The sequence below is a fragment of the Mesoplodon mirus genome (genome assembly GCF_964341445.2).
Source record: "Mesoplodon mirus genome assembly, chromosome: 12".
Lineage (NCBI taxonomy): Eukaryota > Metazoa > Chordata > Mammalia > Artiodactyla > Ziphiidae > Mesoplodon > Mesoplodon mirus.
Genome location: NC_138988.1, coordinates 104,950,420 through 104,969,328, shown reverse-complemented (window position 1 = coordinate 104,969,328; position 18,909 = coordinate 104,950,420). Strand labels below are relative to the sequence as shown.

Sequence of the window (18,909 nt, the reverse complement as noted above, 5' to 3'; positions counted from 1 at the left end):
CTGACAGGCACAAGGCGCCGTCTGACAAGGTCCCGTCTGGCCTCCCCCGTCACCAAATGCAGGTTCCGGGCGGCACTTTGTGAAACAGGGGCTGGGCAGGCCCATCGACCTCTTCCACCTCAGAATTCTGTGGCCCATTTAGTAAAAAACAAGGGTCTGAAACTTCATTTTTCTCTTCATAACAGGTCATAACAGGTGAACATTTCCGCGGCAGGAACTACAGACACCTGAACGAGCAAGACCTTCTCGCACAGAGTTCCCAGCAGCAGTGTGGCAAAGGGCAGGCCCCTCACGGGCAGCAGTGACGGTGCCCTGCAGCCGCTCGCTGCCACCTTGGCCTCACGTCAGCCTCGGCGAGGAACAGAGAGCACCTGGATTGGAGGGCAGAGCAGCCCACGTGCGCTCCCGACCCCCGGCAGCACCGCCGCCCTCGGGCTGGACTGGCCCCCTTCCCGGGGGGTGACTGCTGCGCACAGGACAGTAGGAGGGCCTTACTGAGGAGCTGACACCTGAGCACAGGCAGGGAGCAGTTAGGGACCAAGACCATGAATATCGAGGACAGAGCAGCACCATGGAAGCAAGTGCAGAGGCCCATAGGGAAGCGTGTCTTGGGACCCGCAAGACAAGGTGCCCGCCCGTCTCACAGGTGACGAATGGGGCCTGCAGGTGACGCGATCTGAAGCCAGCAGCGCGGGGCCTGGGCTCTGGGCTGGGCCTGGGTCTGCGTCCTGGGCATACTAATGTGGGAGGTCCTGCCTGTGCTCCAGTGCCCACGGACACCTCCTTCCCTCTGGCGCCAGGACACAAGCTTCTGCTCTGAAGCTCTTCACACAGCAGTTTGCACACATGAGCTGCCGCACAGAGTGCAGGGGGTACGACGGGCTCCGGTGCAACCAGGCGGGATGGGCTGGGCCTGACCCAGCCTAAGGTCGCCCTGACAGCCCCTCCCTGATGGCAAGAACGATGCCCCCAGCCCCTCCTCACTGCCCTGCTCTTCTCACACTCCCTGCCAGCTCTCCAGGCTCCGAAATAAATACATGGGGGAGCAAGGCCCAGGAGAACAGTCCCCCGTGCTGTCTGTGGGTCCTGACCCACCTGCGCCTGCACAGCAAAGGCCACACGGGTGCTTCTGTTCTGTTCCAGAACCGGGTGAGTCAGGCACCAAGTACCCGTCCCCCCAGGCACCCGCCCTGCCCCACAACGCAGTCCTCCCAGTGCACCCCATCACCCTCTGGGTTAGAGCAGCCCCAGGAGGTGTGGGCTTCCTCCCCATAAATAGGAGACAAACGGCGGGGAGGCTAGGAGCAGCCAGGAAAAAGCCACTGGAGACGGCGCTTCTGTCTCTCAGATTAAACTGCACGGTCCCCTCCCCGGGTCCCCGTTTCTTCCCCAGCTTCACTCCCTGCACTGGCTTCTCTGTCTCCCGGATGCTGAGGCGCTGCCTGGCCACCCCGCCAGCCACTTGGCTCACAATCAGCTCCGCTTCCTGCCCTGCTTCCTGGGCTGGAAGTCCCACCAGGAAGACAATCAGACTCGGCCCCTTTGCTCCCATACTCAGATCTGTTAGCCGGTCCCGCACAGCTGGACAAGGAAATCCTGCCCCGCACGCTGCCTGCCCCAGGTACCTTCTGAGCACGTAGGCCTCCTGGCTGTCATGAGACAAAATCAAACAAATGACCGACAGAGAGTCGAAAAGGAGATAATGAAGAGAATTCAAGAGTAGAAAACAAATGACACAGAGGGAGTTCTTCAGTTCCAATAAGAGAAAGTCAAAGACAGACTTAATAACGGTCTTGAACACTGAGAAGGGATTTGAAGATCGTCCTCAAAACTAAAAAACGAAGAGCAAACGACTTTCTGTCTCCACAAAAGACACAGGAAAAGAAAAAAGCTTAAGAAGAAACTTAGGTATGTGGGGAAAGTTCTTAAGGTGAGGACTATTTTACATTAGAATTATTACTAATGGAGATCATCATTTTCTTTGCTGGTCTTTAAAATAAGCTGTCGAATACACAGCTGAGTTTTGTTCCTGGATTGGCCGGTCACCGGATGTGTGACTTAGAGCAGCAGGTAGCTTCACTCATAAAATGAAAATCATATTAAATTATTTCTAAGGCCCCTTTTAGCTCTAACATTTCACGATTGCATCATTTTCATTTTTAAAAAATAATAAAGGCAATTCCAACATGACATTGTGAGACCAAAGGGTCATACTGGGCTAGATTTCCTGTAGACAGATCTCATCCAACAGTATGACTTCAAGAATGAAGTATGATTATCAAAGAAGCTGTGAGGAATGGTGGAAAACTCCAAAGTCATGACAGTAATGAATGTTGAACAGATAAGAAATTTAGGACAGAAATTAATGAAAAATATTATTTACACAGTAAAAATTTAAAAAGAACAATAAAGCAGGCTCCTAAAACATTTCCTCATCAAAATGGGCAGGACTATGGATATTGGATAATTTGTTCCTACTTGGGTGATGTCACCATGCTAGGTTTAACTACTTTTAATAACTAGTACATTTCAGTCGTCTCTCACTTTCTCCTACATAAGATCAAATCAGCCTCTCAGTGACCTACACTTCATGAGTCATAATTTTTCTGTTTATGATTCAGAAAAATGTCTTCAGTCAGTATTTCCCAGACTGCTGTGGGTTTATTCCAAGAACCAATTTCTTCTTCATTGGTTTCCTACAGGAAACCAGACCAACTTCCTATTATTTTATTTTCCTTACTTTTAGCATACCATAGCCCACATCAAATCAACTGGAAGTGAGAGTGATAGGAGGCTCTGTTCTGCACACAGAGACGCCAACACAAACAATGCCCGGTCTAGAAGTCACGGATTCAAAATGAAAGGCAACGTGTGCTAATATTAGGGCTTTCTTTCAAAAGAGCTCCAAACCAAAGAAGAAACATATTTTAATTAACTTCTTACAAACATTCCACTGCCAGAAAGAACTTCTGTTTAAAAACTACTGTCTATGAATACCATAAATCCTACAAAGCTGATTAATACGGAGAAATTAATTATAAGGAACACAATATGTGTTTTCCATCCTAACCCCCTAACAAGCTGCTAGGAGAACAGGCAGGCAGCTGAAGGCCAACACACAGAGCTGTGGAGGGGTGGGTGGGGGCACAGCAACATCCCGGGAGCCAGCCGCAGTCTGTTGTCACCAGCTGTCCTTCCCAGCCAGCCCCTCCCCACACCCACTCTTCCCACCACTAAGAATCCATCTGACATTAGATCACACAGGGAAGAGGGGCATGGAACACGGGCTTTCCAAAGACATTCTGACAGCGGCTTGCACTCCTACTGCTCCTCCAAAGCACCAGGAGTACCCGGGAAGTACGCGTTCTCACTGACTACACGCTGCTCGGAAAAAGATTTCTGAATGTGGAGAATTCCGGTATAAACATGTATCAGATTCTTCTTAGATTCTTTCCACTCTCAGCTTTACAAGCTCACATGGTCATTAGCTGGCACGGAATTTATACCAAATTCAAAAGCTGATGCATTGAAGGAAGAATGCATTTAAGGCACATATTACACACAGATAAACCAAGAAACCAGAAACATTAGCACAGCGGTTCTCAAACTGAAGCCCCCAGACCAGGGTCAGCATCACCTGGACACATCCTGGGAAAGGAAGACCTCACGAATCAGACAGGTTGCTGGGCAAGGCAGGACTTGCCTAGAAAAGAATCCACTCAATTTACAACCCCTCATAACCCTTGACTTCTACGCCCTCTGCCTTCCGGATCATTCCTCTACCGCATCGCTAAAGTGCTCTTCCTAAAAGCCCCAAACCACCCCCACCCTAACCACAAAGGCCACGACGCCCGCCTGCTCGTCACTCCTGCGCACGCCTCTGAAGCCCTAGCGCGGCAGACACCACCTCCTGCCTGAACCGCCTGGTCTCTTGGCTCCCTCACACAATTCCACCCTCCTGCCTCTTTGACCCTACCTCCCTGTCACCCATGACGCCCCCTGCAAACGCTCCCAGGCCCCAAGGCTCCATCTTTATCCACTCCTCTGTTTCCATCTGCTGCCTTGGCTTCGGCCTCTCAAGAACTCCCAGGACTGAACTCCAAATCTCTCTCAAACCTCACAGCATACTTTAAATTGCCTTCAACCCGCATTACCTGAATGTCCTTCAAGTACCGTTGGTAGGACGAGTCCAAGAGGGAGCCTCTCACGCACCCCCCAACTCAGCAGTCCCTCCTCGGACGCCTGCTTCTAGCACCGGGACCATCAGTCATCTGGCCCCAGTGCCCTGGAGTGGCGCTTCCCTTCCTCCCCAGCCCCGTATCTTGTCGGCAGAGGGTCAGCCCTACAGACCTCCTGTTCCATCCTCCTCATGCCCACTTCGACTGCCACCACCTTCACCCAACAACTTCCTACTCTTCTGAAGCCCCACCTGTAGACTCACCTCTGAATCTATTTGTCTCCTGTTCAAAAACAAGACCAGGATGCCCACCCTCACCACTTTCATTCAACATAGGTCCCATAAGCCACAGCAATCAAAGAAGAAAAAGAAATAAAAGGAATCCAAATTGGAAACGAACAAGTAAAACTATCACTGTCTGCAGATGTCATGATGCTATACATAGAAAATCCTAAAGATGCTACCAGAAAACTACTAGAGCTTGTCAATGAATTCAGTGAAGTTGCTGGATACAAAATTAATACACAGAAATCTGTTGCATTTCTGTACACTAACAATGAAAGATCAGAAAGAGAAATTAAGGAAACAATCCCATTTATTATCACACCAAAAAAATACCTAGGAATAAACCTACCTAAGGAGGCAAAAGACCTGTACTCTGAAAACTATACAATAGTGATGAAAGAAACCGAAGACGACACAAACAAATGGAAAGATATACCATGTTCTTGGATTGGAAGAATCAATATTATCAAAATGGCTATACTACCCAAGGCAATCTACACATTCAATGCAACCCCTATCAAATTACCAATGGCATTTTTCAAAAAACTGAAAAAATTTTTTTAAATTTGTATGGAAACACAAAAGACCCCGAATAGCCACAGCAATCTTGAGAAACAAGAACAGAGCTGAAAGAATCCCATTGAGCAAAAGATGCTAAACATCACTAAATATTAGACATGCAAACACCAGTCAGAATGGCCATCATCAAAAAGTCTACAAATAATAAACGCTGGAGAGGGTGTAGAGAAAAAGGAACCCTCCTACACTGTCATGGGAATGTAAACTGGTGCAGCCACTATGGAGAACAGTATGGAGGTTCCTTAAAAAACTAAAAAGAGGGTTATCACGTGATCCAGCAATCCCACTCCTGGGCATATATCAGGAAAAGACAAAAACTCTATTTTGAAAAGATACATGCACCCCAACGTTCGCTGCAGCACTATTTACAATAGTCAAGACATGGAATCAAGCTAAGTGTCCATCGACAGAGGAATGGATGACGAAGATGTGGTACATATATACAATGGAATATTACTTAGCCATAAAAGAGAGAAATAACGCCATCTGCAGCAACATAGATGGTCCTAGAGATGATCATATGAAGTGAAGATGGCCAAAGACAAATATCATATGTTATCACTTATACGTGGAATCTAAAAAAATGATACAAATAAACTTATTTACAAAAAAATAGACTCACAGACACAGAAAACAAATTTATGGCTACCAAAGGGGATAGCAGGGCAGCAGGGGGAAAGATAAATTAGGAGTTAGGGATTAACATACACACACTACTATATATAAAATAGATGAACAGGAAGAAACTGCTGTATAGCACAGGGAACCATATGTCTTACAGTAAACTATAATGGAAAAGAATCTGAAAAAGAACAGACGTACAATTGAATCACTTTGTTGTACACCTGAAACTAACACAACATTGTAAATTAACTACTTCAATTAAAAAAATGGCTAATTTAAAAAGAAACACGTAGAGACTGCCCAAACACAGCCCACCTCCCTACCTGCCCACCTCCCATTTCTCCCACCAGACTTCTTGCTTAGGACCTAGGCAAGACCTAAGCAACCTAGGACGCTCATCGTGTTGCAAACACATCCCAAGTCTTCTCTCTTCTGACTCTCAGCCTTGTACCGTCACCTCAATTTCAACTACCCGTTCCCACTAACGACGTCTGTAAACTTCCACCCCGAACCCACTCCCTGACACCATGCACGATCTCGTGGGAGTGAAGTTCTCTCACCCCATCTCTAAAGACCCAAAGACATCAGCGCCAGCCTCTGTCACCCCTGGGAAAGGAGTCCCTCCACGACAGAGGTGGGTTTCACGCATCCCTGGGTCCTCCACTCCACCATGCACGCAAATATCGTTGAAGGGATAAACTGTCTTACAAGCCAAAATTCATCTTCGAGTAAGTACCATTTCTGCCAATTAACAGGCCTTTAGGCAAAGCAGGTAAAACACAATAAAACCAGGTAAACCTCACATACAGAGCCACTTAGAAGGAATCGGCTCAACCTCCTGTGCTTTCTGTACTCACGGTACAGCCACCCTAGGGTAATAACCAGACACTCAGCACCACTTCATGTACGGAAAGCATATCAGACTTTTTGAACTACAAAACGTCTTGGAAAAAGGAGACGACTGACTCAGTTAATACTAACATGACAGGGGAAGGCCTTCTATACATAAATCTTTATAAAATTTCCTGCATCTTCCCACTATGCCGGTATAGGACTTCTAGAGGTGATAAACTATCTACCGTCACAAAGGAAACGTCTTAATCTAAAGGAAACTGAGTAACAGAGCCCTCACTCCAAAACATTCTATTTTGCCTGGAGATACCAAGAAGCAGCTAGACAAATTAAAACGTGGAAGATGGACTAACTGCTTCAGCCCAGGATAAAGTCGTCATGCCTGGAGTGACAGTTATTGCTGCTCTATATGAAAGGGGGGACAGCTGCTCAAGGCACGGCACACAGGAAATACCCTTTCAGATGGAAAATACATTTAGAATCACTTAGAAAAATAGCCCTATTTTTCTAACCTAAAGCCCCTGACGCCTTCCACAGCCCAAAGCTTAAGCTTGGATACAGAACGGAATCGTCGGAGATTAAGAAAGGAAAAAATTACCTTCCAAGACAGCAGAGGCAGATAAGTATCCTTATTGGCTGATCTGCTGCCATCCTCCAAAGTTACCATCTTAGAGGAAAATGCACTGTGAGGGTTTACGCTCAAATTTTAAATTTGGTATCAATTACAAGACTAAGCTTTCCACTTGCTTCTCTTACTGTGTTCTACCTTTGGTTTCATTTGATCTAGTTTATAATTTCTCCCTTAAACTAGCAGAGATATAAAACAGGCATATAGCTTCCATCCCACCCAAAGTTGGAGATGTGGCGAAATAGCCCATCACCTCAAATACTTTCTGCAGTAAGAGTGCTGAATTCACTCATTAAACAGCAAAAAATGCTGCTAGATTTTCTGTTCCTTTTTTTTGGTGGCAGGGGGCAGGTGCTGTTTTAACTTAGAGTCATTTGCTTTTATTTCTATGCTCCACTAACGATCCTGATTGAATAAGTATCTAAATAGAACTCATATCATCCCCGGCTTCAGTTCACTCACTAAGCTATCACTATAATACAGCAACAAAAACTTGAATTAAGCAGATTGCCAGAACCCTGGGGATTGGCTTCTCAGGTTTACTGCGATTTGTTCTAGAAAGAGAAACTAAGGAGAGGTAGATAGACCACCAGAGAATCTGTCTGAATAAAGGGAAAGAAATCAACATGAGCTGTGTCATACTGAGACAAGAGGTTAAGAAGAGTTTTTCTTCCAATAATTTTTACTACTCACAAGAAAAAGTTAATTCCATTAATTTTGACATATTGGCACTCAAAAATACTGTTTTCTCAGCCAGTAATATCATCACTACCAAAAATTAATATTAAAATAGAAGTTTTATTGACTTAATTTTCCAACATTTGAACAAAACACTTCATTCACAATGTGAGTTGAAATGGCAGAAAATACATCCAAGGGAGGTTCGTGACTGTAAGATCAACCCCAAATAAATAAATACTTTTACTCTAATGTCGGCAGTAAGATTTTATTACATTGTTCAATAACAGAAAATACACTTTTAAAAAAATGTATTAGCATTCCTATAAGGACTCATTAATACCCAAACTAATACCAAGAATCAAACTTGAGGACTAGGATTAGTGGTTGTCGTATTGTGTTAAGAAGCAACGGACAAAAGTGAAATACAGAACTCAGGAACACAGCCAGAGAAACCATGATAAGGAAAACGGCTCACCTTGACGTGGCTCTGGGCTCCGAGGTTGTAGATCTCGGTCGGCTTCACTTCATTGATGATCTTTACGAGGCAGGTACTGTCGGTGAGGTCACCATAGTGCAGTTTCATGTCTTTAGGATTGAAACACATACTATTAGATAGAAGGAAACAACGTAGGCCCAATTTTTTAACATAGCAACACTGAAATGTATATTCTGAAAGTCTGAAAACCAGATTGGTTCTGGAGTAGCAGTCTGTAACTGTCATCTGTAGAGAAACTAAATAGTAGAAAGAGATTCCCATTTGTTGCTATGTCTATAAAGGATTTGTAAAAACTCAGATGAGCTTTTTAAAAAAACATAATATCACGACAGATGTTACACAATCAGTGTATCTTACGGCGCCCCAGTGGCTGTAAGACATGTCACATAAGAATGAGATTCAGACAAAGAAAATCTGGAAATAATGCGTATACCCTCGAACGAAATACGTTAACACGCTGATAGTGGTGAAGACAGCTCTATCCAGACACTCTTATCCAGCGATTTTTCAGTCCTTCGTAATCATCAGTCCTTAAACCATCCATGACGTGCCTGACGTATACATAACTGATTAAAGGACAACTAGCTTATTCTGACCCCAGATCTAAGCAGATCCTCACACTGACTTCACTAGTGTAAGAAGGTGACACAGGCAGATGGGCAACCTGCTAACTGGATACTTTCATTCATTTTACACTATACTGATCTCCATCTCGGTCCAATGGCAGTACCATTCTACACTTTGCACAAAACGATGATAACTTTCCAGGAGGATTCACTGAACAACCTAAATATTAAGGTGGAAAGTGTACTAGTTGGTCATCTTCCTGAAGACATCACTACCTGTACAACTAACCCAAACCTTCCAATGTTCAGGGCCCTGAGGTGAATACAAGCCCCCTGGATCATCCCTGCTGGCGGGAAACACCCTGTGTCCTCGTCCCAGCTCTGTCTTTCGCGTGCTGTGGAGACTTGATAAAGTCACACCCTCTCTCTGCTTCCATCTGTAAAATGGTCTCATTCACAACCTCAGGAACTGCTGTCAAGGTCAAATGAGAAAACACCGCAACTGCGTGATGGACTCCCTGCAACTGTGTTACCAAAAGTAACAAACGACTGCAAATACCGACAACCGCCTGTAAAGCAATTTAAATACATTTTTGACTGCCATCTGCTTTTGGACCTGTCTTCACCAATTATTTCTAAAATTAAATAAATCTACAAAGGCTGCTTGACTTGATTAAATTAGACCAAACGTGAAAAGCAGAGGAGGGCTCTGAGTGTGGAGCTGATCTGACTCGAGGGCACAGGGACACCTGGAGATGGGTGATCAAAGGCTTGTCTGCTCTGGCCTCTCGAGCAGCATCACCTGATGGTACCCTCGTAACGGCCTAACCGCGGTGACACCATGGCCCAGGGCAGCAGGCAGGGAAGGGTTTTCAAAGCGTGCAGATAGCATTCAATGCAGGTAACTCATGGGTGAATAACTGCGATTTGATGGGCTTTGAGAAAAATGACATTTGAAAATATCTTATCATAATACAGGAAGTTACACAGAAAGACAGTTTAGAAAAAGAAAATGACTTACTTCCTTCAATATGAGCCTGGGGGTTCTTATACAGATGTTCAATTCGACCAGTATTGAATGAACTGGATCGCCGTACAATCCCATGGACCTGCATTTTTATCGTGTGGAAGGATAAGAATAAGTTATAAATATGCAGTGAGGATTCGTAAGCAACGTTATTCTGCTAATGTCTAGCTTCGTGAAAAAACATATAACTGTCATTTAAAGACCTTATTTTAAATTAGCAGAAGGAGTTCGGTGGCTCACTCCCCCACCCCGCCCCCGCCCACAGGAGCTCCCTCCAGCCCTCTCCAGTGTTTCTACTGCCAATCCCGACGAAAGTAATTAGATAATGACGTGACTTCACAGTGAGTGCTTAGTTGTAGATACTCAAATGTCTCCTTTTCCAAACACACACACACTTATGGTCCTACTGCTGACAAAAATATCTCTTCAATTTGAAACCGAAGACAGACCAGGCGAGGCCGTATCGGTCACACAGCCTGGACCGCTCTTCAACCCAGAGCACGAGGAGAGGGCTCTGATGCCTCCAGCCCTGCCCAGTGCCCTCCGAGCTTTGCATCTGGCACTGATTCTTTAAATAAATATGTATCTGGGTCCACAAGAGAATCGGGGAGCCGTTGCTTTTTATGCAGCTGTGTGGAAAAGCTAAGAAAGCTAAATAGCATAGGTTAGGGACAAGACTTATGTCCTATGAGATTTAAGGCATGAAGGAAACTCAAATGAAGGGAGGATTTTTTTTTTTAATTTTTATCTTTGACTTAACCATGACAAGTGTGAGGGAAAAAAGTCATTGGACCCAGAACACATACCTGTCCGATGCTAAAGAAAAGACTATTTGTGTCTGATACATTAGAGACATTGTTCAGGACCTGGTCTCACTCCCTTCTTTGTGCGTCAGTGCTAATACCAGCTTATGTCACCGGCTGCCCATGTCCCAGTGCTGCTGGTGTCAGTTTTAGTCCTTCTCTTATTTTAGAAGCATTCCTTCTAATGCTGGGTAGTTTCATTTGCAGCTGAATACACTTCTATATTTTAACTCAATCGTTTTCTGTCTATTTCGAACAAAAATTAATCCTTGGCATGACTCAAATATTCCAAGTGCAGGGGGGAAATTATAAGCACATATGACTTTCCTTCAAATAGAAAGAAATGTCAACGTCACTTTACATGGCATACATGAGAAACTGACTTCAGCAAAGGATACAACACACCCACAATTAATAATTCTGTTGGTTAGATACTTTAGCCAAAGAGCTAAAACCACATTATTTTCCAAAAGAACTAAACCCAAGAAAATTTTGTAAACATGAAAATATTTTAAGACAGGAACATCACAAACTTGGTTGACATTTCGGGAGGCAAACAGTAAAATCTAGGAAACATTAAATTGCAATTTGGGTTTACGTATCCATTACGTAATTTAAAAGAGTAGAGAGAATAATACTTACATTAAGCTTAGAATTAATTCAACTTCATGGTCTCCAATTTTTCAAGTTGTTAATTATAAAGTTCAACTACTCTGTAAACTTAATAAACTTTAATAAAAACCAAGTTCACATATACACCTATACATATCAAAACTGGTGTTTACCACCAAAGTAATTTCTGAAATACACAGATCTCAGATGTAAGCTGAGCTTGATTTCATTGGATAGAGAGGAATTCATATGTTCTAAAAACAGATAATTTAGCTTTGACAATGAAAAAAATAATAATATGATTTAGTCTATTTTTTTCTCTTGATTGCTGGCTTCTGGATAAGTCACATGTCCCAACAGCCCAAAACAAAGAGAAATGCTATATACATACACATTTTATATCAACATAAAGGACTGATAAAAATATTCAATGACATTGATGGATGCGGTATGAAAATCAGACAATTACCCAAAGTCACAGCAAATAAATAACACAGGACTTCACTGTCACACTTATAACCAAACACATTAAGCGCTACTTTTGGGTCTTTTTTTTAATACAAAAAAAAAAAAAAAAAAGCTGTGCTTTAATTTCCCCTCACTCCCAACTTTTGGTATGTGTATACAGGGAAAGAAAGACCTGCCAAATGCTTAATCCATGACAGCAAGTATTATTCTAAGAACTAATGAAAGCTGAGTCTGTCTACTTCTGAGACAGGTGAAATACAAACTTTAAGACAAGCCAAAATGTGTGCAAACTGGATAATCTAGTTAAGAATTTGAGATTAGCAGCTTTTTCTTTACAGAAGGGAGGTAGGCAGGATTTTTTGTTTGTTTTTATAAGGATTTTTGGAGAAAAAGAAACGAGTTAGGAAACCAAAGTGAAAAGATGAATGAGCTAAATTTGATTCCCGATAAAATTAATTAAAATCGTTATTAAATTACAGCAGTTCAAAAACAAAATTTCTGAAAAACTAAGGTGTTAAACAGAAGTGAGCATTTCTGACAAAAAAATTTCAAGTCCCATTTAACTAAGTGATGAAAAGGAAAATTTCAAGTTCTCACGATGTCAGAACCAAGTTGGTTTGACTTCAAAACCGAGAGTCAGATTAGGAAGTATAAATGCACAGCAACGCTGACTGACTGACCGATGGATTGATTGATTACAGTCAAGAAGACAGAAAATTATTACCACTGGATTTTAAATTCTTCAGTGTCTAGATTTCTCTTGGAGGCAAGGATGCCTCCCAGGGATGTTTAATGCAACCTGCTTCAGAAAAGTCTAGATGACGTCGGTCCCATCAGCACACACACGGGCACAGACACTGTTCTCTGTGGACGTTAAATCACTGAACCTTCACAACCACCTTCGTATCATGACTCCCATCGCACAGGTGAGGACGCTGCCTGAGACCACGCCACCAGCACGTGGTTCTGTTAAAGGTGGACGTGGCCCATCGTGCCAACATTCAGTATGGTTTCAGAGCGAAAGCCACAAAAAGCTTTGACTTTTTCGCACGCAGGCTTCTATCAATAGGATTACCAACAGCTCAGAAAAAAGGATCCACAGATCAAGAACGGAAGCACAGGAACTCCAGTTCTAACAGTCTCCCAGGGATGACTGCGCAGTCCGTACACCCCATTTCTTTTCTGCTCTCCTGAGGCCCCCTGGTTACAGTTCCTCTCCTGGAAGGGAAACCCACGATTTACCTATTCTCTAATTTTACATTCTGACTTGCTGTGTTGTCATTGTTACCAAGTTAATTAATATAGATTTCTCACGTATTCCCAGATGCATCCTAGCTTTTAAAGGGTTTGAGTTTGTCTTTCATTTTTCCGGTTTCTCTTTGTATTTTGCACAAAATAAGTACAAACGTATATTGTTGGCTTATCTGCTAACAGTGATGCTACGAAGGCACCTGAAACCAGAGGCATCTTCGCAGGAAGCTTCACTCCTGTGGTTTTCCTCTTTCCCTGGCGACGAGAAGGAGCACGCACAGAGCCGGGACCCGGGCAACGTCACACACCCGCCCTTCCCTGATGCCAAGTAACAGACTGGACCGAGGGCCTCCTACAAAATCTGCGTCCCTCAGCCGGTCAGCACCAAGCACTTGCCACCCGCCTGTCCTGTAAGACTAAGCTCCACAGGCCCACAGAGCTCCTCTGGACTGCTGTCCACGTGCGTCTCACCTGACCTTGGTGGCGACCTTGGGGACACGTGCACTCGTCATCTAAGTCTCCGAGAGGCCGCGGAGCCAGCAAGTGGCGGGAAAGGATAAGGACGCAGTCCAGCACCCAGCTCAGGGGCTGCCTCACCACCGCGAGCTGGATGGCCTCGCTCACCTCCCTGCTCTGAGCGGCCTGACACGGTACAAAGGAGAATTACCCTCTGCATTTCAACAATGTGTATAATTAAATCTATAAAGCTTTAAAGGATGGTTTTCTATAAACGCTGAGAATTCTTGGCTCTCCTCATCATGAGATGATACCTACAGACATTCTATAAATAATGAACACGTGTTAGATCCATTCTCTTTATCTTTATGCCCCCCCCCAATGTTTAATCTGGAGCAAAATTCAAGAAACCAGCAGCATTAAAAACTTTAAACCTTTAAAGGGTCTCCCTTCTCAGTGAGGAGTGGACCCGGGATGAAGCAATCCATCTTTTTCACGTTACATTGTTCATTCAGAACATGATCAGACGGGACCTCCCTGGCGGTCCAGTGGTTAAGGCTCCGTGCTCCCCGTGCAGGGGACAAGGGTCTGATCCCTGGTCAGGGAGCTAAGATCCCGCATGCCGCATGGCACGGCCAAAAAATGAAGTAGTCCTATGCCTTGACGTGGAATGACGTTCATAATATATCGTGAATTGAAAAAAAAAAAAAAAAAGAACATGATCAGATGCATGGATTTCAGAGGACACATCAGGTGACCAGGCCCCGCAGCTTCGGAAATCTATGGTGTGTGGTCAGACGAGGTATTTAACCATAACTAGTTAATCTATAACATATGAGACTCCCTTTCAAGGCATACACAAACATCTCCCTCTGCTTCGAGGTTAGCCAGGCTTTTGGCACCTTTACTTTGCTTCTCTGACTAACTGCGCGACGTCACCTCCACGCACAGGCCTGTGCTCGCCTTTGCTGCCCCATCGTCACGCCAGCCAGCCTGGCTCTGCTCCTCAAACTGCTTCCCTCCAGCTGACTGTCCACGGGGTCCACAGCCCCCCGTGCTCATCATGAAGGCTGACCTCACCCCTGCCGGCAAGGGAAGCCTGCCCCTTTCTTTTTTTTTTTTTTTTTTTTTTTTTTTTTTTTTTTTTGCGGTATGCGGGCCTCTCACTGTTGTGGCCTCCCCCATTGCGGAGCACAGGCTCCGGATGCTCAGGCCCAGCGGCCATGGCTCACGGGCCCAGCCGCTCCGCGGCATATGGGATCCTCCCAGACCGGGGCACGAACCCGTATCCCCTGCATCGGCAGGCGAACTCCCAACCACTGCGCCACCAGGGAGGCCCCTGCCCCTTTCTTATGCAGGAAGATCTCAGCCTCAGGGTCAAGCCTGTCCTCAGAAGCGGCAGCTCTTCCTCCTAGGGTTCATTTGTTCCCAGCGACACTTTGCTACCCCAAAGTATGTTGTTTGCAGTTATTTCTGGGCCTTGGGATACCCTTCTACAAAGACTAGATTCAAAATAATATGAGAGCTCAGACAACCAAGGTACCCCAAATTAAGATATCTTAAGAAATGCTGTTCATCTTCACCTTGGCATTAAAAGAGCTCATTTGAACCTCTAGTTGCAGTGGTTCTCACACCATAGGACCCAGGAAAGCAGCCACCGCAACAGCTGGGGGCTGTTAGAAAGGCCGGTCTAAGGCCCCGGACTCAGCCGCCTCGTCTTCGGTGGGGCCCGGGTGGCTCTGAGGCTGAACGCTGGGAACCCTCAGACTTAGAAGGAGGTGCTCATCCAAAATTGCTGACGTTGGCCCTCTGGATTCAGGTGTGGACAGGGGTGTCCCCTTCTCATCTCACGGGAGGCAATTTTCTAACCCTGTTATTTATTTTGCTCATGTTCTGGAGCAACCAGGGGCTGCTGGTGGTAATTCTGGAAATTGTCCAATGCAGCCTCTTCGAAAAATCACTCTCACATCTACTTTGACCTAAACACCAAAAGATAAAGCCTGTGCTATCATCAGATCTCAGGTAATAAGCTTACCCTCCAATTACACCAGTCTCTTAAAAGGGAAGACAGCGGCCTAGGAAAACTGAAGACAGGACAGATAAACACCCTCTCACGGCCCCCATTCCTACAAAGCTCACACTCCGCTGTGCTCCAAGGAGGACTCACTCCCGGTCACGCCGTGCAGCTCCGAACCCTCCACCTGCACTGCAGGGAGCATCTCCTTCTGCCCTCTGGTCTCCTGCCAATCACTGTTTCAATGACTCATCCCTCCCACGAACTGGGATTTGCCGAGTGGGCCTTCTATGGTCTTTCTCTATCAGAATCCAACCTGCTCTTACAGTTTCAGATGCCAACGGAAGAAAACACCTGAAGCGCACCTGGCTGGCCTAGATTCTGATTTATTCCTGAGTCTCTGGTCCACTTAGGAGCAGGACGACCCGTCTTCAGGCGTCCGGCGGTTCCTGAACAGGCCGCCTACGTGGAGCTCTGCCTCCTGGGCACGCCCTCCTCCGGGCCCTTCCCAGTAACACTGACATCGCCATCCTGCTGCCCGAGGAAGCTGACCGCCTACCGCGTCCGGACAGACCCCCGCTCCCATTCCTCCCGGGCGCCTCACACCTCCTCGCCAGCTCCCTCTCCCCTGGGGCCAGCCACATCCGCATCTGATGCCTCAGTGCCCCGCGTCCACTTCGGAAGTGCATCTCGGGACTCACACAGCTCGAGCACTCCTGCTGACACACCGCCTCTCTCTTCCCGAGCTGCGGGGACTGTGGGGGGGGGCTCAGGACGCACCAGCCAGGGCATGGTGTCTGGGCACACTGCCTATTTTAAGCTGAACAAGTCTGTGAAAATGACAGAAGCGGGAAGGTCACCCTGACTTTCCCCCCGCCCTTCTCCCCTGAAGCAGCCAGGTGGGAGGTGCCCTCCCCATACCTGGAGGAAAGGAGCATCTTCACGTCCCAAGACAAGGGGATGCTGGGAAGAATCCCACCCAACAGACCTGGCTGAGCCACCCCCAGCCCTACACTGGCTGCAGAGCCCTGGACCTCATTTCTCCACCGCCGTCCCTCCTCACCTAACCTAACACACAAGTACTCAGGCTTACCCGCCTCTTCGGATCCTCATTTTCTCAGGAAGGGTCCCATGTCACAGAAAACTTACATTAAATACATCTGTATGCTTTCCGTTTAATTTTCAGACCCAGCCAGGGACCCTTAAGAGGGTCGAGGAAAACGTTCTCCTCCTCTACACTAAACGGACAAAAACAAATAAACAGGAGAAACTTCTGCTGTTTTTTCAAACTCTGTCAGCTTAAAATATTCACATACCCAGGGCCACGTTTGGGGCTAAGGTGTCCTGACCCGTCCCCATTGCTCAGGTAGCTCCTCCTCTCGGCTCGCTTGGCACACAGCCAAATCACTCACCCCACTCCAGCCACCAAAGGACTCTTAGCCTGTCCCAACATCTGAAACAAGGTAAGTACGTCTCTCTCACTAACCTTTCCTTGAAGAATTATTAAAGCATCAAGTTAGTCCAGCCTGAATAAGTAACAGTCCTCACCTAACACCAATGCTTCTATTCTACATACAACTCTCAAATCCTCTGCACTGCAGAACATGAACTGCTTGCTCAATTATTACAGGAATCTATGTATATGAACATATGTGCACATGCCTATTTCCACAGTTACATTTGCCTTTTTTTTATTAATTTATATTTATTTTTGCTGTGTTGGGTCTTCGTTTCTATGCGAGGGCCTTCTCCAGCCGTGGCAAGCGGGGGCCACTCTTCGTCGCGGTGCACAGGGCCCTCACTATCGCAGCCTCTCCCGTTGCGGAGCACAAGCTCCAGACGCGCAGGCTCAGTAGCTGTGGCCCACGGGCCTAGTTGCTCCGCGGCATGTGGGATCATCCCAGACCAGGGCTCGAACCTGTGTCCCCTGCACCAGCAGGCAGACTCTCAACCACTGCGCCACCAGGGAAGCCCCCATTTGCCTTTTTTTGATATCATTACAAGATGCAGAAGTAGCCATTATTAGATAAAGGCACAGAAGGTCTAATCATATCTGCTATTAATCAAAGTCTAAAAGTCAAAGTTCACAGAAAAGATTATGCGTTACAGTAAGAAAACTAGATTCCTTTTCTTCAAATCCTGTTGGTGCTTAAATGCCAAATTCCTTGCTATTGTTTTTGCGTTTGTCTACGGTGCGCATTTTTTTTTTTTTTTTTTTTTTTTTTTTTTGCGGTATGCGGGCCTCTCACTGTTGTGGCCTCTCCCGTTGCGGAGCACAGGCTCCGGATGCACAGGCCCAGCGGCCATGGCTCACGGGCCCAGCCGCTCCGCGGCATATGGGATCCTCCCAGACAGGGGCACGAACCCGTATCCCCTGCATCGGCAGGCGGACTCTCAACCACTGCGCCACCAGGGAGGCCCTCGGTGCGCATTTTTTAAACAATGTACCTGCGACTGGAAAAAACATGGCATCCAAAATTATTAAGGTAAACACCCCCCAAATCAGGCCAGAGAACATGTGCCACTGCGTAGGCTTCTGTCCTCTGAAGAGCACAGAGATTTCTAGAGATGTGCATATCCGAAAACAGTTCTTAAAAAGTGTAAGATGTACACGCTAAGATACATCCATTTAATATGTAAAACCGTTGTTTCTTTCAGGGAAAGCAGAAAACGTGTCAGGAGGAGGACGAGGAGGAGAAAAGGAAGACAAGGGCAAGAGCAGCCAACGCAGAAGCTCCAGCTTCCACGAAACACTGGCTGCCGACCGGAAAGCAAGCATCTCTAAGTGTCAGCTTCGCACTCAGGCTTGCCAGGGACCAGCTTAGTGTTTACTGCTCTGTGCAGTTTCCGAATTAAGTGACTTCGCTGTGAGTGGGACTTTTTTATGTAACACATGACATCATAAATTAACCCTAAGGACGGTACAGCGTTCAGCTCACCCGGTTGCTGGTTTAGCTGAGAACGCGGGAAGCGTGCAAAGCAGGGAAACAGCAAGAATGGGGGGCGGGGGGCTGCCAGCGCGCCAGCAGATAAAGAGCACAATGAGCTGGCGCTGTGACCGGCCAAGAGGCACATTCTTCCCCTGATCTGGACTTGTTATCAGAGCTTCCGTGGAAACACACACAGAAGGACAGCAGAGAGGAAGCGGGAGGCCACAGTGTCCGCGGTATCCCGTCGGCCTGTGCCGGCTCACAGGGGACTCACCTCGTAGCCCTTCTCCAGCAGGAACTCGGCCAAGTAGGAGCCGTCCTGGAAGACAAGGAACATCAACAACCGTCAGACCCATCGTGGCCAAGACCAAGGGTTTTGAGAACAGCATTTCAGAGGCTCTAGGAACTTAAATAAGGCTCCTGGCAACCGACACGAAGATAATAGAGACAACACCTGACA

At 46.2% G+C, this 18,909-nt stretch overlaps 1 protein-coding gene across 6 annotated transcripts in view; it reads right to left on the bottom strand.

Moving 5' to 3' along the window:
- Window positions 1-18,909, bottom strand: part of GMDS (GDP-mannose 4,6-dehydratase) — a 499,050-nt gene that overhangs the window by 388,831 nt on the left and 91,310 nt on the right. For all 6 annotated transcript variants that reach the window (XR_014295491.1, XM_082638227.1, XM_082638229.1 and 3 more), the window contains exons 2-4: window positions 18,724-18,768; window positions 9,910-9,997; window positions 8,302-8,411 (exon numbers count right to left, since the gene is read on the bottom strand). Coding sequence is in view for 5 of the 6 variants with exons in the window: in XM_082638227.1 (XP_082494353.1) it covers window positions 8,302-8,411; window positions 9,910-9,997; window positions 18,724-18,768 (243 nt within the window). In the remaining variant the exon portion in view is untranslated. The remainder of the gene's footprint in view (window positions 1-8,301; window positions 8,412-9,909; window positions 9,998-18,723; window positions 18,769-18,909) is intronic.